Consider the following 21,617-nt stretch of genomic DNA (forward strand, 5'->3'; position numbering starts at 1 on the left):
TATCATTAAAATGTAAGTTGGAACCTACAAGTCAGGACCTAGATTAAAAAATGAGTCAAAGTTAAAAAGTAATAATTGCTAAATTCTGCCAAGTGGTATGATTTATGTAATAAAGCACCGATGTATAATATTGGAACGTATATTGGAACCGAGTATTGAAAGATATCTCAACTGTACGATGTTTAACCTACTGTTGTATTTTGATTTTATTTTTATTTTGTTGTTTGTTGTTGTTATAAAATAAACTTAAAGAGTTTTTTTTTAAAAAAAATAATTGCTCAGAAAATCTCCCCCAAATGAAAAAAGTCTTCTGCAACTGGAGGTCTGTCAAGCTTCTTAAGGAATAGTTCAATACTGAAGGTACCTCTGAGGGAAAAACTCTGCTGCCCTCTGTAGTGGCTTGAAACCGGGCCCCTGGCAGCAACTTTGGATTCTGGGGGTGGGATGCTGGAGCAAAGTGTTGTAATTTTACTAATGGGGAGAGGAATGTGGGGGGGAGAGAGTGCTTAGCAGGTGGGGTGTCCTGTATGGTGTGAGTTGGTTCACTGGTCTCTTACACCCCGCAGTGTAAAAGAGTATAGCACTTGCGCTGTAGTTGAATGGAAAATACGGGTTTTCCAGGCTTGTGAAACTAGTCAGAGCGAGTGCAGGACAGTGGATTGACGCTTGAATTTTGATCTAGGACACCAGAGCCATTAAGCTCAGGTGGAGTCGCTAATTTCTACCTTGATGGGTTGTTTTGATTATAAGAGGAGTTGGAAGAAGGGATGCATGCTGCCTGAGCTTGCTGAGAAAGAGCAGGATTAAAATCACAAAGTTCTCAGAAAACGGTCACAAAGTCTTCTATAAAACAAGACTAGAATAAACAGACCAGAATAAGTTTCTGTGTTATATAGCCCAAAATATCATTTTAGTGAGACAGGCTCATTAAGCTTGTGTTATCAGTAACCCATTCAAAACACTTTTTAGGGGTAATTTTATAGTTCGCGCTACTTAAACTTGCCTACAGTCTTTGTAGCACGTGGAAAGCCTGAGTATTGTTTGAAAAATTGCTTATCTGCTGCATGCGATGTCTGTGTAGAATTATGACTCTTTAATGATAAATTTACATTTGTGTATAATTCTTTAATGTATTTACAGAAAAGGAAAAAACTATTGGTTTTAGAGTAGCTTGCTTCCAAGTAAATCCTGCCTTGGCTCATGCACATGAAATGAGAGGCCTTTCTAGCAGTATTCCTGTTATGTATATAAATGTGTAAAGATTATTGCAGTCATTTTTCTTGTATCTAAAATATACTAATAAGAATACAATACAAATGGCTTTACCGTATAAATCAGTATATTTTAAATGATTCTCATGATGATGGTATGGTATACCACTTCAACAAAATATGCTAACAAGTGGTATTAAACGTTAGCTTGTCCCAACGACTACAATATTTGTTTGAGCGTCTCACTTGGTTCAGATCTAGCTCTCTGCAAAGTTTGCATTACTGCAAAAATAAGCATAAGAAATGGCAACCTGCAGAATATTTCGTATAAACATAGTATTTAAGAAACATTACTATTTTGTATTACTTTAGCACTGATTATGGATGAAAAGCTGAGAAAAGATGAACTTGCAAGGACAGTTAAATTCACACCACCATTGTACAAGCAACGCTACCAGTTCATTAAACAATTAGTGAGCAAGCATAAACCTAAAAAGGTCGGTATGTGTTTCTTGGAAAATATTTGTTTATAATCCAGTGACTTGAGAATCATTATTCCTTAGAGGCACAGTCTTACTGCTGTTTTTGTAGGAGTTATATAGTGGGGGACAGTATGACAGGCTGTAAAGAACTGAAACAGCATGGGTGGAATTTGCTTAAACCAGAAACAATTTTAGCATTTTGGCAAGCATGGGGAGGATTTCTGGTTGCTCATAGTGTCTGCTTAAAGATTATATGTAACAATTACACAGGTAAGAGAAATTGCAATAGCAAATGCCATGTAATATTTTTTATGAAGACCAACCAAAATATTGCAAAATGGCGTGCAAACTTCTGAGTTCTCAAGAACTCTTACCGGTAATCAGACTGTTCAGTACAAAAAGATGTGTGTGTGGGGAGATGATTCATTCAGACCACAGTGAAAAGGCACCAAGTCTGCAGCATATTGCCTCAAAATGGAGTGGAAGGTGTGTTGCATACTCAGATGGATTTGATGTTGCTGGGTGCAAAGTATATTCAGATTGCACTAAAATAAATTATTTTCTAAATAAAAAACAGTAGTTACATGCCTCTCCAGGGCTAAATGAAACATGATCCCTGGTAAGACAGAGCAAAAGTAAAATGTGGTGTCCTTATGTTAATATATATGGAGATGAATGTAAATTATTGAAAAGTAAATTGGGTAATATTACCTGGTGGCTGGAGGGCAAGTAACTACCATAAGCAAAATCCCATTTGAATCCCCCCCTGAAGCATCCTAAATGGATAAATTCAGTATTTCCCCAAATAGAGCAAATTTATAAGTAGGTAATATGGCTACCTATGATCTAAATGAGTATCAGACAAAAATCTGCTTAGAAATTGCATTATCCTTACTAAAGAAGCACCACAATGGGCTGATGCAGATTGTGTATAACAGACATGCATTTATTGCACAAAAATGGGCAGAATGGAAAGGTCTTGATTTCAGAAACATCAGCTTAAAAATGGCCTTGATCTTGAGATGATGTTCTGTCAGCAGCAACTAAGCTGCAGTGTAGAAAATCTTTTTCTTGATGCATTTTGTTGATGCCTGATGTCAGGCTTGTCAGCACCCTGCAGGTTTTCCTTTAAAAAATCTGATTGGAGAAATAGATTATTGTAGATTCTTGTGGTATTCATTCATGTGTATAGAACCATTAACCTATCTCCCCTCTCCCAACGGGTAGGAGGGTCATGTGGCAGAAGGGCTTTCTGAGGTATATGTAATCTTGTATATCAGAGAAAATGGGGAAAGACAGGGGGGGGGGGGGCAACACAGTGATGCAGTAATAAGTGACTTAGTTGGGAGGTAGCTGTAAGATGTAGTAAGAGATTTTTCTATTTAAAGTGCTAAATCTAGAACTGTGATGGCGAACCTATGGCACGCGTGCCACTTCCGGCACGCGTAGCCCTCTCTGCTGGCACGCGCGGTTCCTCCAAGCCGCTGGCCTTTCCGGCTCTGCCCCGGATGGGGGAGGCTGTAGCCCAGGGGTGGGGAACCTCTGACATAATTGGCGGTAGCCCCCGGACTCTCCCACATTGCCGCCGCTGGAGCGTGCGCGGCCAGCCAGGCGGATGGGAGAGCGGGGAACAGAAGCCGAGCACCCACACTCGGCATGGCTGGCGGCTTCTCCGACGCCCTCTGGGCCTGTGCGGGCGGATGGGCGTGGCTGGCCGGTGGGTGCGAAGGAGGCGCCCTCTGCCCCACCCTGCTCGCCTCTCACAAGCCTGCCGCCGCCGTGCCCCACCGAGTGGCAAATCCAAGGCAAAACCTCCCATGCATAAATGGCCTCTTTCTTTTTCTGTCTCCCTCTGTCCTTTTCTTTCTCTCCCTTGCTCCATTGCTTTCTCCCTTTCTCTCCCTCCCTTCCTTCCCTTCTTTCCTTCCTTCCTTCTTTCCCTCCAGCGGCTTCTCCGGCGCCCTCTGGGTCTATGTGGGCAGAGGGGCGTGCAATCCTATTCCACATTTGAAGTGCCCACAAGCTATCCTCCAAACACCTTTCCATTTGTCTTGATATGTAGAGAGAAAACACTAAGGAACTAGTTGCCAATCTCCAGGTACTAGCTGGAGAGCTGCTATTACAGGTCATCTCCAACCAATAGAGATCAGTTCTCCTGGAAAAAATTGCCACTTTGGCAATTGGACTCTATGGCACTGAAGTCCTTCCCCAAACCCCGCCCTCCTCAGGCGCCCCCCAAAAACCTCCCACTCATGGCGAAGAGGAACTTGGCAACCCTAGCCTCTCCCTCTGGGCCCCCTGTGGGGGTGGTATTCAGGTTAAATTGCCGCATTGGCACTCGGCGATAAATAAGTGGGTTTTTGGTTGCAGTTTGGGCACTCGGTCTCTAAAAGGTTCGCCATCACTGATCTAGAACAACAGCAAAACAGATTTCATATTGTAATAGTGCAGGACTCTGGGTATATTTTTCATATAGGCAGATCAGCTGTGCATTTATTTATTTTCAACTCTGCACCATTGCACATTAGATTGACTAATGTAGATAAGCCCTGAGTTGAGGTGTTTGGTTAATACTTAAAAAACTATTATCTCAGAATATAATGGCCTGCAAGTCACCCCAGTTTTAAACATAACACTAAAAGGCATTGTTTCAAATTCTAATTTACAGGTGGCAGACTTGGGATGTGCTGACTGTAGGCTGCTGTGGATGCTGAAATTCTGCAAATGCATTGAAATACTTGTTGGATTAGATATCAGTGAGGACGTGATGAAGGAAAAAATGCAAGGAGAAACATTATTTTTCGCCCTTTTGTAAAAGTAGTGTTTTATATCCCAGTAACTTCTCATATTTATAGGATTTAACAATCTCCGAACAATAGTTAACTGTCTTCTTAGAATATATAAAAACTACTTGCTACTTTTTATCTTAACTTACAGCCCATTCCTGAAAAGGGTTGATAGGTGGTAGCCGGAGGTGGCGCAGCCTCCAGAGCAGCTTGCTGCAAAGTAAAAAAAAAGGGGGGAAAAAGAAAGTATATTCTTGGAAAAAAACCTTGTGGAACTCCCCATAGAGTTCCATGGGGCTGTGCCATGATTTTGCAGGTGTATCTCAATGACGGCAGCAAAATGGCTCATTTTCAGCCTGAAAGGGGTTAGGAAACTGCCTAAGGCAGTTTGGCCCCTGGGAACGCCCCCCAGGATGCCAGTGTGAGCACTTCCACTGGATGTACACTGCTGGGGATGCAGCTCCGGTGCAGGAGTCTCACGCTGCTGTGCGGCTCCACGAGGCCAGCATAGGTTTCCCTGCGCCGGTGTCCATGCCACTTTGCATGGCACATGTGGCACGGACACCGGTATAGGGGTCACATTGGCTGTTATGCAGCTCCGCCCCCCTTCAGAATTGCATGGAAAATCTATTTAAAAATAGTGATTATAAGTGTCTCATACAGATGAATATCTTTTGGCCCTCAACCAATGCATCTCATCTTTGAACCATATCTGCACTTCTGTGAAGTTGGACATTCTTATGATTCTCAGATGCTTCTGCACATGGACCTCAACAAAAAAGTTATCACCACATTATTCCTCAAGTATTTGTAGTGGTTAAGCTTACTGTCTTCCAAGTTCTTTACGCTTACGGAATCAGAATTTTATGCACCTGAACTCTTACTATTTGTGCCAAGGCTAACGTGTGTGTGTGAATGCTTACTACATGTTATATCTGATTTTTTCACCCAGAACCACGTCCCTAATGGTACTTTACAAAGTATTGTTTAATTGTAGATAAGGGTGCTTTGGAATCCTGTTTCATCAACTTCTTTAACCAGGGGTTTGGATTTCTGTCTCTTTTCCTCTCTTTCCCAATTTACATCTTCTGGCTGGGATGACTGCCAGTGGGTACCATCACAACTTTATCAAACTAGATATGATATTTGCCATGGGGTTCCCCAACCTAACATTTCGAGGCACTTTGGAGCCTGATTCAGGCTCCTCCCATGCTATTTTTCTGAGCTGAAACAGCTCCGGGAGGGGCTCCTATGTGGAGGTTCATGTGCTCTGGTTGCAACATATGGAGCCCCCTACTCTCATTTTGGCTCAGTAAAATGGCATGGGGAGGAGGCTGAAACCCCTCCTCCCCCTGTGCTCTGCTTTCAAGGCCAGTCAGGCCCTGGAGCACTTGAGAACATAGCCCCTCAGTGTCATAACTGCCTGCAACACAGGTCAAGGAAGCCTGACCCAACTCATGGCAGATGTCGTGTCTGGTTTGGCCCTCAGACTGCCTAGCCAGGGTAGGGTAGCCTTAGAGAATAAAATAGCTCTTGTATGTAGGACTTATGCTAATAGTGGCCACTCTCCCCAACTCTGGGGCAGTACGATGACCTGTGAACTGAAATGCTATACACAGATGTGTCGGTCAGGACACGTCTGTCCAGTGGGAACATCAGTGAGCTCTTCTGGCAGGATGGTATCCCTGTGGGGCACACATTGGCTGAATGTCTCTCTTCTCCTTATGTTCTCATTGAAGAGAAACTATGCCAGTGAGGTGCCAGGAACTATACAGGAGATTACCAATCTACCCTCATTAATTTCAGATGGTGCTAGTTGGAGGTGTTAAAAATTGTATTAAAAAGTTAGATATTTATGTGTTAAGATGTTATTATTTGGATGTATGCCTCCTGGCTGTTGTCAAATTAAGGGTAAACTAGTAAAGGTGCATCGGACATGCATATCTGACTCCCTTAAGTGTTATTTAGTTGTCCTTGACCTTTACTGATTTGGGGAGAAATACTAATATTCAAGCATTTTGCTGTGTGCAGTTCCAATGTCTTCAACTCCTGATAACAGTAAGTGCAGATTATTCTTGAAGTGGTGAAAGTTATTTCCTTGAATGTTCTTTCATTACATGCATGTATTGTTTGGTTTTAGGCATATGCTATATCCCCTTCCTGGTGATTATCTTCAGCCATCTGAAAGACCCCTGACTGTTATCCTTCATCAGGGCTCAGTTGCTCAGAAAGACCCCTGTATGCTGGGCTTTGATATGGTAACATGTATTGAATTGTGAGTATTCTACTGAAATAGCATTTAAAAAGGGGCTTTTCATACCCTATAGCAAGAGCCTCATTTTCTTGACTCTAAGCTTTTGCTCATAAATAACATAAATTTGTATACTCCTTTTACATGAATTTTTAAGGTTATATTTTACAGCATTGCACAAATTAATGTAGTTAGGGCTAGATTCTACCAACCTGATCCCACATACTTGCTGTTTAATGAAGGCAGTCTACTTAGGGGCAAAGGACACAGAGATTGTAAAAAGTAGAGTACTGCAGGATGGAGTGTTTACAGTTCAAGGAGAATGTAGTTCATGCTGATGCTGAGGAGCTGAGCATCTCCTTTGCACACAAAAGGTTCAGGTTTGATCCCTGGCATTTCCAGTTAAAAGGATCAGGTAGTACATGATGCAAAAGACCTCTGCCTGAGACCCTGGAGAACTGCTGCCCATCAGAGTGGGAAATACTGACCTGTATAGACTCAGCATAAGGTAGCTTCATTTGACCCCACGCTCACTCCTCAGCATCTCCTGTGAAAGAATCCAAGAAGCAGGGCTGAGCAGGATCTTGGGCTGACATCTTGAAGAGCCATCATTGATTGGAGTAGACAATACTTGACTAGTTCATGTATTCAGTAACTTCATATGTTCATGATAGAAGGTATAGCTCATGTATTAACTTTATATGCTCAACAAAGTATATGCTCATGTATTAAGTAACTTTATATGCTCAACTCAAAATAACCACCTCTGGGTAGTTTCATTGCATTGCTACTGATGTATTTGGTCGGGAAGATGAAAAGATCTGGTTGGATTTCAAGGTCCTTTGTAAACTTATACTTTCAGAATAGAACATCTGGAGGCAAAAGAGTTGGAGAAATTTCCAGAGGTGGTATTTGGTTTTATGTCTCCAGCCATGATTGTAATCAGCACACCAAACTCAGAATTTAATCCTTTGCTTCCAACTGTAACATTATTCAGACATCCAGACCATAAATTTGAATGGAATCGAGCACAGTTTCAGAACTGGTAAGTTTATTATACAAGATTTAATAAAGCTTCTGGCTTCCAAAAATCATTGGTTAATGCATTGGTTAATTAACCAATTAAATATGTCAGTTAATGACCAATTTGACCATAGGCAAAATAATTTCTCAAGACAAGAATGCATTTCCGTAGGTGGCAACATCAATCTTTTTGTATTCCTAGGTGGTATCATTTGCTACCAAGGACAGGAATGAGAATTCTTACCTCTTAAATGTAAGAAGCAAAACCTTTCCTGGCGACTGCTATAACTGCAGGCATCTCCAAACAGACTTCTGTTTGTTAATCATTGCTTTTGCTTCACTTCTGTTTTTAATTTTTTAACTCTAGACCCATTCTGGTATACAAGATAAAAACGAAAGATGAGACGTTTCTTTCAATCGTTCAGATTTATAGAAGGCTTACCTACCATTCTTAAAAGTTGTAACAATTCTTTAAAGTTCAATTTGATGTCTGATTCTGCCTAAAATTTCCACAGAAGGAAAGGAGAGGCTTCCATTTGTGGACATGCAGCTTCCCTAATGCCTTTCTCCTGCTGCATCCCAAACCACCCCTCATGCTTCTCCTGAGGGATGGGGGATCCCCAGAAATAATTTAATGGGAAGACATAGATTTGCTACTGTAGGGGAAAATATGATACCCTAGAACAGTGGTTCCCAACCTTTTTTTGACCAGGGACCACTAGGACTTTTTTGTTCGGTGCAGGGACCCCAAGGTTCAAAATAAAAATTCCGAGAATTTGAAAATAAACTTTAATCATAACTGTTAGTTAAACATTAAACTTAGAATAATATTTGAATATATATTTTTATAATAGAGAACTTTTAATTGAAAATATTAATTTATTATGGGTTTATAACTTTTTTTTGCGGACCTTAATTTAGTTCTCGCGGACCCCTGGTTGGGAACCAGTGCCCTAGAACATGGGGAAAGAGCCATGTAGGCACTTACACCACTTCAGACCCGTTGTATAGATGCCAAAAGGCTGGGGGAAGAAGCAGTATTGATCAGACTAAGAGAAAATAAATTGCCTGCTACAACTGGTTAAAATGCAAAGTGAGGTGTTCAGGTACTCTGTGCAAGGTTAATCCTAAAGGCAAATGTCCTGGCTTGCTGAGATCATTTCAGATTCTGGCCATGAAAATAACAGTGGTTATTTATAACAGAGAAGAACAAATAGGCATTGTCATTAAAAAAAAAACCCTTTAAGTCTTCTGTCATAACATATCAGAGAGAGCAATCTAGTATCCTTCCTGAATTAGTCAATCACAGGTACTTGCAAGAGGCATATCATTTCCTCCTCTCCCACTATTTCCTCTTTCCCTTCCCTGGAAGCCTCAATCACTCCCCCCTTTCCTGCTTCCTTCTCTCCTTTCCACCCAACAGCCAACCTGCCTTCCCCCCCCCCAATCTTCAGCTTTCCGTCTTCCTTCTCTTCTAGTAGCCTCTACCTAGGAAAACTGGTCCAGTTGTATGGTGCCAGCCACTGGACCAGGGCCACTTGCATGATAGGGAGCCCTCAAGGACTTGTGGGTGGCACCTCCCTTTCCCCTGTATCCCCCTCCTCACATTATTTCCCCGTTCCCTCCTCCTGGCAGCCCCATATCCTCTCCCCTTTCCCTTCTTCATTCTCTCCTTCTCAGCCATTCACCAACATACCTTTTATCTGCCTCCCATCTTCAGCTATATTTATTATTTATTTACACCATTCATACTCTACCTTTCTCCACAGTGGGGAGCAAAGAATCTTGCATTATTCCCCTTTCCTCCCTTTTCTCCTAACAACCCTGTGAGGTAGGCTAGGCTGAAAGTATATGACTGGCCTAAAATCACCCAGTGAGCTTCCACAGCAAGATGGGAATTCGAACCTGAGTCTCCCAGACCCTACTCTGACACTCTTAACGGCTATACCACACTAGTTTCATAGAGTGGCTGCTTTTGAACAGTAGCAAGCAGCTAGGCCCAGCTGAGTCATGAAAATCAGGTGGTATCAAAACATCCAGTTATTGCTGCTGGGCCTAGGGTGCCAAACTCCAGGTGGAGCATGGAGATCTCCTAGAATTACAACTGAACTCCAGATGACAGAGAGCTGTCACCCTGGAGAATGTTACTGCTTTGGAGGGTGGACTGTATCTGAGGCTCCTCCTCTCCCCAAACCCTCCCCTCCCAAGATTCCACCCCAGAATCTCCAAAAAAATTCCAATCTGGAGTTGGCAACTCTAGCTAGGCCTGGCCCAGTTAGTCCTCCCTTACAGGCCAAAACAGCCCTGGAAAGGGCCCTGACCCCTCCCCCTGTCTATTACAGAAATTGAAGCCTGGAATGGTGTGGTTATGTAGCAGCAGCCACAGAGGAAATCTGTTGCTTAAAACTACAGGCTGTCCTTTTATCATTTTCTGTTTTTTTTTAAACTGCCCAATGTATTTTTTTATAATTTCATATTTTTCTGAAAACTTGGGACCCTTTTCAGGTTTGTAGAAAGAGCTGTCTTGCCCGTTCACAGCTCCAGTCACCGGATTTACGTATCCAAAGATTTGGCCGACTTTGCTATTGCTATTGGAATATAAGATGATAATGGCTAAATTAATCTCCTGTACCTGTCACAGTCAGCTTTTGCGCCCAGCATATGAGGTAGGTTAGGCTAAAAGTGTATGCTTTGAAGTCTGAAGTTAGCAAATAAAATAATTTGACTCCAAGAACTATCAAAGGACCTCCCCCGCCAAGGGAAATTAGGTATGTAAGGTTTGGGATTTAACCACAACCCTCTGGTAAGGTTTTCCATCTCAGCCTACCTCCACTACTAAGGATTAAGGCAGCCCCCCCCCCCCCGCCCCATTGGTCCATGTTTCTAGCATAACTCTCCCTCACATCTTCTCATCTAGTGTTTTCAGATACACACACTCATTCAGAGAACTATCCTTGGGCTAGCCATGAGCGAAACATAATTTGGTATCGTGCATAGCAATGATGTTAGTAATTGATTAGGGCTTGCCAAAGTAGGTATTTTGACCAATGTTTTGATTGCCTTGTGGGTGATTTCCTTTTTGTTGCCTTCAGTCTATTCATTAGTTCTTAACCTTTTTAGAAGAATGGTCTCATTCTTTTATGGGGAAGGTGCCACATCAATCTGCAATCTGTGTATACAAAATGGGATTCCAGAAAGGCCAGAGTTGGAGATGCATGTGTGAATGGCCACATACATGTCTGATATTTGTGCCAGAGATTGGGGGAAGGACCTCTTAATGATTATTTTTGTGGTGGTTTTAGTAAAGTCAGTGCTTTATTAATCAGTCCACTGATCAAAACATTTTTGACCATAGGCAAAAACTTTTGACCATAGGCAAATAGGCAACCCTAGTATAAAGCAGTAACAGGTATTTTAGAAATTGTGCTGTGTGTGATTAATATGAAATGTTGCCCTACATTTTGGTAGTGTGATAAATTCTGATTTTACTACAGAGGTTGTCATGCAACACAGCATGATAACCATAGTTGGTATTGTCTTACTGTCACTAGTTAACTTGCCAAACCCTTGCCTTTTTTCTTTTTCTTTTTGGCTGGCAAAAGCAAATCAGCTATCCATCCTTTTGTGTGTCCTGGAGATCTTAGGAAGCTTCCTGCTCTTAGATGTCTTGTGGGTGTATTGCAGGTTTATTGGGGGTCTGAGTTCACTGGAGTGCTTGCATAGCTCTGGCTTGCCCTCACGATTCCTAGCAGTGCAGTCCTTAGTTGGGTTACACCATTCTAAGCCCATTAAAATCACTGAGCATAGAATGCTGTTTAGGATTGCATTGGATAAGTATTAATACTCTAGCCTGATAACCACTAGCCTGGAGCCTATTTCATCATAATGAGACAGCTACCTTTTTAGTAGCCAGAAGGATGGAGCTGTCTCCAGTCTTCTGAAAGTCAATACAGGCAACAAGGGCAGGGGATATTTTGTGGCGCTTGCCTGTTCCAAACATGGGGACTTAGGAGTGGAAGTTTGTTGGGTGACGTTGGACCAGTCACATACATTCAACCTAACCTGCATTACTTGGTTGTGTGAGGAGAAAATGGAAGAGAGAATGATATAAGCCACTCTTTGATCCCATTGCAGAGAAAAGTCGGGTATAAATGAAATACTTAATTGCCATAATGTGTTGAAATTGGTCCCTTGATGTTTTCTCAGTTGCCCTGCTTGTATAGATGGTGAAGCAGTATTTTTTTTCCAGCTTACTGTATGTAGTCTTTAGTCATGGCCACTATCATAACCTCCACTGTCTCATCAGTACAGGTAGTGTTGGGAAGGAAGCAAAGAATTGTCTTTGGTGCTGGAACTGCTTGTGCTTTCTTCCTCACCTGGCTCTGATAAGGCATGGTGGCTGGGAATTGCTTGTGAAGTAAAGGGTTTTCCAGTAGTTGCTGCTTGTATTAACCCCTTTCATTCCAGCACTTGCTTATTAATAAGATCTGATAAAGATAAACCGTTAGTGCAACTAAGACGTTCTTGATAACCAAGGTAGGTTTGTTTGGACAACATCCTTATTATCTTGACTCTTTTGATGTTTGTCACAAACTTAGGGCTCTTGAAGCTGCTGCTCGCTATGACTACACAGTGGAGTTCACTGGATTAGGAGCCCCACCACCTGGGGAAGATGATGTTGGATTTTGTACACAAATAGGTATATTTGTGAGAAAGTACCTAAAGAATGGAGAACCTGAGACAGTGGAGAAATACAAAGAACATGTTTATAAAACTGTGAGTGTATTTTCTGCATAACATAAGGAGGAATAAATTCAATAGAAAATGATTGCTATAAAATACGAGGAATAAAACCTTTGGGATTATCTTTTTTATACCAAAGGGGCCTTATGGCTGACCAGCAACTCAGGATTAAAAAATTACTAGGAAGGGAGTTTCTATTTATTTCAGTTTGTTTATTTATTTATTATTTTCGGTTTCTATCCTGCTCTCCCCGGCCAAAGCCAGGCTCAGTTGAACGTAACTTCCAAACAAATGTGTTTATAGTTGATGAACCAATGGCATCGAGAAGGTACTTAGGGATTTAAAATGACAGCCAGTGTTTAAGAATAATTTCTGCACTTCATTTTGGTGATCTAAAATATTGGTCACATGGTGGATTGATTTAACCTTCCCCATGTAGATATAAATCAGGGATTTAAAAGTTTTATTATTTGCATTGTAAATAAAAAACTGAACTCTTTATTGCTATTATCATAACATGCTGATTTAAAATTCATTAGAACCTTTATAGCCCTGACCTGGATGGACCAGGCTGTTCCAATCTCATCAGATCTGAAAAGCAACCAGGGCTGACCTGGATGGGAGACTACCAACGAAATCCAGGGTTGCTACACAGAAGCAAACAATGGCAAACCACCTGTGAATGTCTCTTGCCTTGAAAACCTAATGCTACTTGACGGCGCTTTAAAAAACACACATAGAACTTTTATACAATCTCAGAAATTATACTAAAAATATCTTTAAATATTTAATGTTTTTCACTATTTTAGAAATGTGTGTACATACAGTACATTGCTTATTTTTAGGTAGTCTAAATTCATTACCTCAAATAGAACGTGTTTTCTAAATTGTACAGAAACACTGGCACATGTCTACAAAAACTTTTCTGCCGCTTCTTGCTCCACCTCCATGTCTCAAGTGTAAATGTATTTACTATTTCTGCAAGAAGTAATGAGTAGTAATAGTTGCTTGGCAAATAGTGTTCTCCCTGAGAACGAAGGCAAAATTCCTTAGAATGGTAGAGGCATCAATCTTGGGGCAGTTGCAGAGACTAATCAAAATGAGATGTATAACTTTTTTTTTTTTTTGCAGCTGACTTATGGCGACCCCATAGGGTTTTTAATGGAAGAGACAGTCAGAGATGGTTTGCCGTTGCCTGCCTCTGGTATTCCTTGGTGGTCTCCTATCCAAATACAGACCAGGGCCGACTAGCTTCTAAGATCTGCGAAGATCAGGCTAGTGTGGAGCAATAAAAAGTTACCCAGATGCATCAGTGGATGAAACCTATAGTGACTTGCTGGAACCCAGTCCCCATTATCAGTCCATCCTAAAAGTAAATGAATTACTATACTCTATGATGAGTAAAGATGTTTTCCTTCACTCTTTACCAGTGAACAATTTTTCATAACTTCATAGGATGATCTTAAGTATGGTTTTAAGATTTTTGCATTAAGTCGAATTAAGTTATTTTAAAAAGTTAGCTTATAACTGAAACCCTAAACTTCTAACTTTATTTTTTTTATATAAAAACATTTTTATCCTGCCTTTTTACCCAATTAGGGACCTCAGGTTTTGTTTGTTTATATGTATTAACATACATATGTTTATATGTATAAACATATAAACAACAAAAACAGGAATGAGGCCCAGTAAGGGAATACTAACAAAACAAAAAAGGGTCACTGGCAGAAGATAATGGTAGAGGGGGACAGATGAATTCTCTGGGGAGGCAATTCCATAGTTTGGCTGTTTCTTGGTTTACCACCCATCTAGCTTCAGATGATTGGAAACCAAAGCAGGTAGTCAGAAAATGATTGTAATGGTCAGGTAGGTTCATAAGAGTAGGTAGTCCTTAATATATGCTGGTCTTAAGCCATGTAAGATCTTAAAGGTCAATACCAGAATCTTGATTTGGGATCGCAAACAAATTGGGAGTGATATGGTTCCATGGAACTTTTACTGCAGTTTGCTGTACCAGTTTGGTTTCTGAATGTTGTTCAAGCTGGAACATGTCCAGAGGAGGGCAACAAAGATGGTGAAGGGTCTGGAGCCCAAGTCCTATGAGGAAAGGTTGAAGGAGCTGGATATGTTTAGCCAGAAGACAAGACTGAGAGGGGATACCACCTTCCTTGGGAGGTGGTAAGCTCTCCTTCCCTGAAGGTTTTTAAGAAGAGGTTAGATGGCCATCTGTCAGCAATGCTGATTCTATGACCTTAAGCAGATGATGAGAGGGAGGGCATCGTGGCCATCTTCTGGGCATGGAGTAGGGGTCACTGGCGGTGTGTGGGGGAGGTAGTTGTGATTTTCCTGCATTGTGCAGGGGGTTGGATTAGATGACCCTGGTGGTCCCTTCCAACTCTATGAAAGGTAACTCACATAGAGTACGTAGTAGTGACCTAATCTAGGTGTTACCAGGGCATGCACCACAAGGGCAAGATCTCTTTTATATATGAAAGGCTGCAGCTGGATCACCATCCAGAAAAGGAGGCACCTCAGTAGTTGGGGCACTTCTTCCAGTCACCAGTAACATCTCCTTGTCACAATTAAGGTTCAATTTATTTGCACTCATCCATCTCAGCACTGCCTCCAGGCACTGATTTCTACAGCCTCCCTGGAATATGCTGGAAGCATAAGGCAGAGCTAGCTCCCACATATTGGGAACAACTCAGCCAAAATATCTGAATGATTTGACCTAACTGTTTCAGGTAGATGTTAAAGAGCATGAGGGAACAAGATGGAATTTTGTGGGTACCTCATATGTACCTCAGTCAAGGGGCCAAACAGCAGTCCTCCGGCACCAGCTTCATAACCTTACTTCCAGGTATCACTGAAACCTCTCAAAATGGTGCCATTCCAATCCCAACCCCAAAAGGCAGTTCACAAGGTTTCCATGCTCGATGGTATCAAAAGTAGCTGAGAATCCACCCAAATTATTTACACCTAATACACATTTTAGGAGAAGAGAATTCTACTCATGAACATCTCATCTTGCTTCCAGTATTGCAAACTGGAAGAAAATACTCTGCAAGGCACACTACTTTGATAACAGATACAGGCCTTTAGACTGGTTCTTAACACCTGTTCAGTGGACAACTCTGAATATGAATTGTAGTTTCAGTGTGATGATGACTCTAGGATGGGATCATTGGGTCAGTTAGTTTACATTATTTTTGTTCTCTTCAGTATTACTCGAAATTAGGCAGTTTTTGAACAAAGTGTTGCTTTTATTCTGACTCTGGTACTATTAAGTCTACTGCCAGATTGTGGACACGAAGACTTACTCCTGTTCTAGAGAGTAAAGCATTAGATTAGTTCATGGGAGACTCAGGTTTGAATCTACACTATCATGGAAGTTTGCCTGGTGACCTTTGGCCTGTCACTGTCTCTCGTCCTAAGCTACCTCACAGGGTGGTGGTTGTGAGGATAAAATGGAGGCGAGAGTGATGTATATGAAATGGTTTTTTTTATATGTTAAAGATTTTCAAAGCAGTATATCCAAGCCTTAAAGATGAAAAGTATTTGCAAACTGCAGTGGTCAACGAAGTTGTACGGACATCACAAACAATTGCAAGAAGGCTTCTGGACAATAGAAAATCCAAATACAAGAAAGTGTGTGATGGTGTTGAAACAGACCCTCTCTTCCTGACACCTTGTTTCCTGAGAAATGTAGAATATCCTTCTTTAACCGAAGCTGACAATCCACATATGGAACCATTCGTTAATGGACAAATTATCTACGTGCCTCTGGCAAAAATCTTTTCAACTCCCAAAGTGAAGCAACTATGTGGCACTTTTGAAACTCTAAGGAAACTTATCACTGGTAAAGTTGCACTGAGCAATGATGGATCTGCACTGCTGGTTGAAACAGAGTATGAAAACGAAGAGCTGGAGAATAAGCAACTTCTTCCTGCTAGCAACCAATGAAGAAATCAGACACTGATTCTTCTATACATAAACAGAAATTAATACCTAAAACATGTTTTATGGCAGTTTAAAAATTGGCTATAAGTTCAAATAGCCCCCTCATTTTGTGTGGGTAATAGAACATCTTATGGCATGTTAACATTTTTTCTCTTCAGCCTGGAAGTTCTACAAGTTTTCAGTGTAAATACATTTGGTAACGGTGAAATAAAATATTTTGCTGTGAATAACAAGGATAAGTTTTCTTGCAGGACTGTAAACAATACAATAGGAGTGTGTTTCTTGGTAACAACATTTAGATTGTTAATGGTACCCTCCAGTGGTTTGCTACTATGCAGTGGAAGAATAATTTTGTTTAAACTAGGAACTGGCCCATAATTTCTCACACACAAACCTATGAAGAGCATGAATAGGAAGCAGAGAGTAGGAATCAATGGTCAGTTCTCACAATGGAGGGATGTGAGCAGTGGCGTCCCTCAGGGATCTGTGTTGGGACCAGTGCTTTTCAACCTGTTCATCAATGACCTGGAGATGGGGGTGAACAGTGAAGTAGCCAGGTTTGCAGATGACACCAAATTATTTAGGGTGGTTAAAACAAAATTGGACTGTGAAGAGCTCCAAAAGGATCTCTACAAACTGGAAGAATGGGCATCAAAATGGCAAATGAGATTCAATGTGAGCAAGTGTAAAGTTATGCATATTGGGGCAAAAAAATCCCAACTTCACATATACGCTGATGGGATCTGTGCTGGCAGCAACAAACCAGGAAAGGGATCTTGGGGTGGTAGTGGATAGCTCGATGAAGATGTCAACCCAGTGTGTGGCTGCTGTAAAAAAGGCAAATTCCATGCTGGCCATAATTAGATGAACTGAGAATAAAACTGCTACCATACTGCCCTTGTACAAATCTATGGTGAGATCACACTTGGAATACTGTGTACAGTTCTGGTCACACCTAAAAAAGGATATTACAGAGCTTGAGAAAGTGCAGAAAAGAGCAACCAAAATGATTAGGGGACTAGAGCAACTGCCCTATGAGGAGCGGTTAAGCAGCTTAGGGCTGTTTAGCTTGGAAAGAAGGCGGCTGAGTGGAGACATGATAGAGGTCTATAAAGTTATGCATGGTTTGGAGAGTGTGGACAGGGAGAAGTTTTTCTCCCTCTCCCATAATACTAGAATGCGGGGTCATCTGCTGAAGCTGGAGGGCGAGAGATTCAACACAGATAAAAGGAAGTATTTTTTCACACAACGCATAGTTAAATTGTGGAACTCCCTGCACCAAAATGTGATGGCTGCCAACTTGGAAGGCTTTAAGAGGAGTGGACATGTTCATGGAGGAAAGGAGGGGTATTCATGGCTACTCATTAAAATGGATACTAGTCATGATGCATACCTATTATCTCCAGGATCAGAGCAGCATGCCTATTATCTTAGGTGCTGTGGAACACAGGATAGTGCTGCTGCAGTCTTGTTTGGGGGCTTCCTAGAGGCACCTGGTTGGCTACTGTGTGAACTTGATGGGCCTTGGTCTGATCCAGCAGGGCTTTTCTTTATGTTCTTATGACCTCCACCAAGGCAGCAACCTTTGTCAAGATGAAACCAAGAACAGACAGCAAGCCCTGCTCCTTACATGCCCAGTCCCAAAGTTTGGTGTGACAGGCCCTTTCCACCAAATGAGGGGACCCTCACAGCCTCTTATGATTTTGGGGAACCAGGTTTGTTTTGAACTGTAAACCTTTCCCTAGGGTATAAGATGTTTTTAGGGTAGCAAGTGTAAAGGCTTTGTGTTTGCTGTCGTGAGGTACATTTTCTGGTAAGAAGAACATGAAGATCACCAACAGAAGAGTCTTATGCAAATAACAAAGCTTATTTATTTACAGGTTATTTTTAAGGAACAGATCAGCAGCACAGGTCCCCATACAGTCAAAGGAGAAACCTGGCCTGGGCACATAAATTTAAGCTAATTATGGTTTGCTTTCACTGACTAGGCACTGGGTGGGATCCTTTCACACACAGGATTCTACCCACACCAGCCTGCCCTTTCCCAAGAATCAGACTAAATGGTAGGAGGTTTGCTCATCAGAGACAGACCTCACACGTGGGTATTGTATCCTCTCCCAGAGGCAGAGCTATCCTTTAAACTGTCTGCTGTTCTGATTAGCAAAAATGTTAAACCATGAGCTGAAGAAAGCGGGTTGAAACATGTCTGCTATCCAGAAAACACGTCCTCATTGGCTTGTTGGTCCCATCCGGGATTTCATTTTTTGATTCGTCCTATTTTGGAATATCACGAATTTGTTTACCCTGCGACCAAGGGATAAAAGTGCTCTGGGCACAAGTTATACGCTTTCACTAAATGCATATGTGAAACTGACTTGATATTTTCCTACGGGAACTCCGGCGGGAGTCTCATCGATGCTTGGAACGTCATACGGGAGCGGCTTTCTTTCTTTAACCCACACGAGAACGTTTTGAACTTGATTGCTTTGGACTTTACCTAGTAACTACACTTTGGTGTAGTGGGGTGAATATAACCTTTTCCTTTGTATGTACAGAACAGGATTTTTTTTATTTTGCTTAATTGATATAGACTAATTGTGTGCATTTAACACATTAAATTGATACATTAGCAGCCTTTTAGTAATTTTTTGCTGCAACATTAATGTAGCCTTTATTTGGCTTTAAGATTTATTATTTAATTTGTATTGAAGTACTATTGAGCAAGGGTGCTGTATACTATTGTGAATATCATTTCCAGCACCTATATAGTGTGTATCTTTAGATTGCTGTTTTGCTGAGGCAGATCTGAAGTAAGACTGCACTTTCCCTGAGGCAGACCTGAGCTAACTGCTGCTATGCATCCCTCCAATATTCCACTTTCCCCCCAGGGGATTGGATGCTGGAGCAGCACTCCTGTAGGCTTGAGCTGACTCCGTTTTTCCCTTCAGGGACAAGGCAGCCGTCTGTCTGTCACACTTGGTCATATAGCCTATTCTGTGGAATGGGCTACTCTTATATGAAACTGTTAAGCAAACTAATGCTACATACTGATGCATATACAGAGGACGGTTTCCTTCATGCTGACTGCAGGTAAAGGTACATTTTGTTTCGGGAAGTACATTCTTTAAAAAAAATATTGCTGTTCATGCAGTAGTTCATACTGTGTTTCACTTCCAGTGTATCTGGCAAATATCAGGTCCTCTCCTTGTACCAGTGACATTTTCTTCGTACACTTGTTTTCTGTGTTGGGAAAATACTGGCTGAAACAGGAGAGAAAACCTTAAAAAATACAAAAGCCAAAACCAATGCTAGTCTATAATTTTCTTCCAGTAGGTGGCATTCTTTCCTGAAGGTGCATATTTAAACCCAATTTATCAGAGGGATTAGTGCTGTTTTCTGTGTGGGGGGGGGGGAAGTTTTTTTTTTTTTTTTAAATCTAACATTAGCATGACGCGGAAGCCAAGCGAATTAGCAGTCTTGTCCAGGATACCCATCAGAAAGTCCACGGCCACATAGAAAAAGTGTAGTTTATTTGTACAGTGCAGAAATATATACAGATACTCCTTTCACACTCTCCGCTCATAACATCCCGCATAGAACTGCGGTTCCACTTCATTATATATACCTGGTGGTTGCAGCCACCAATCACAGTAGATATCCAATTACCCTGGCATTGCTACTGCATTGCATCAGCCACCTGGCTATAGCTGGATCAGGCCAGCTTTCTCTAGCTCCCCAGGTACTTTCCAGGCTGATTACATCATCCTTAGATCTCTCTGATCTAACCTGCACCTGTCAAACTAACTGACAGACTTGTAATCTTGACACTCCTTCTCAAGGATTTCAGATTAGTTTGATTAGGTTCATGAATCTATTGCAATCCACAATTTTTGTAAATAGATCTGCCACATTACCAGCACTGGCACACTTTACAATACATACCAAGCCTTTGTTCACAGATTCAATTACATTGACATATCTGATTCTTATATGTTTACTTCTGCCTTTAAAGTTTTGCTCAGTCGCAAGTTGTAGCGCTGATTGACTGTCAGTATACACCTTTACCGGTAATTGTACAGACACATTGAGTTCCTTCATGAGATAGACAAACCATTCCACCTGGTTTATACATTCACTCATAGCACTATATTCTGCTTCACATGAACTCATGGCTACAAATGACTGTTTTACTGATTTCCAATGTATGGGTGCTTCACCAAAATACAACACATACCCGGTCGTTGATTTTGCGTTCCCCTGATCTGACCATGATGAATCTGCATATGCAGTCAGTTCCCCATTACATGCATTCAAGCATAACTGTTTGTTCACAGATCCCTTCAGGTATCTGAGTACACGCTTAGCTGCTTTCCAGTCACTCTGCTTTGGTGACATATTTTTCCTGCTCAGGCAATGTACCGCCTGATATATGTCTGGACGAGTCCAACAAGCAAGATATAACAAACTTCCTATCAGGGACTGATACAGAGATTTGTCACACTCTTCTTGTTCCTGAGACTCTTCACATAAATAACCTGTGACCATTGGGGTTTCAGCTGCATTAGCATCAAGCATGCTAAACCTTTCCAGCAACTTTTATTTTTTCTGTTTGAGACAAGTAAAAAACACCTTTACTGTCTCGGTTTATTTTTACCCCAAGATAATTTCTTATCTCTCCCAAACATTTCAGTTTAAAGCGTTCTCCAAGCTGTTTCTGAAATTGTTCCTGGTCACTCTCATTATTGGTTATTACACACAAATCATCCACGTAAATCAGCACATATGACTCCTGACCTGTGCACCTTGAAAACAAACAAGGATCAGCAACACTCTGTGTGAAGCTTAACTGTTTAACAGCATCAATTAAACATTTGTGCCACTCTCTGGCCGATTGATGCAAACCATACAAAGCTCTGTTTAGCTTTAGTACCTTGGCTTCTTCCTTTAATTCAAAACCTGGAATTTGAGTCATGTATACTTCTTCTACCAAAGGTGCATTTAGATAAGCTGTCTGAATGTCATAATGGAAAACTTTCAGACCTTTCAACCCTGCAACTGCCAGGGCTGTTTTAATGGTTTCACAACGAACTGTGGGTGAAAAAGTTTCATCAAAGTTAACAAATTTCCTTTGAGCAAACCCTTTACAAACTAGTCTGTCTTT

General features: G+C 41.4%; 1 protein-coding gene across 1 annotated transcript; it reads left to right on the forward strand.

Moving 5' to 3' along the window:
* The first annotated feature begins 1,585 nt into the window (after nt 1-1,585).
* On the forward strand, nt 1,586-16,470 carry HENMT1 (HEN methyltransferase 1). Its single transcript, XM_056845309.1, has 6 exons — nt 1,586-1,708; nt 4,362-4,474; nt 6,620-6,754; nt 7,593-7,775; nt 12,352-12,529; nt 16,013-16,470. The coding sequence occupies exons 1-6, from the start codon at nt 1,592-1,594 to the stop codon at nt 16,457-16,459; spliced, it is 1,173 nt and encodes a 390-aa protein (XP_056701287.1). The 5' UTR covers nt 1,586-1,591; the 3' UTR covers nt 16,460-16,470.
* The last annotated feature ends 5,147 nt before the right edge of the window (nt 16,471-21,617 follow it).

The sequence above is a fragment of the Euleptes europaea genome, chromosome 2 (genome assembly GCF_029931775.1).
Source record: "Euleptes europaea isolate rEulEur1 chromosome 2, rEulEur1.hap1, whole genome shotgun sequence".
NCBI classification, from domain to species: domain Eukaryota; kingdom Metazoa; phylum Chordata; class Lepidosauria; order Squamata; family Sphaerodactylidae; genus Euleptes; species Euleptes europaea.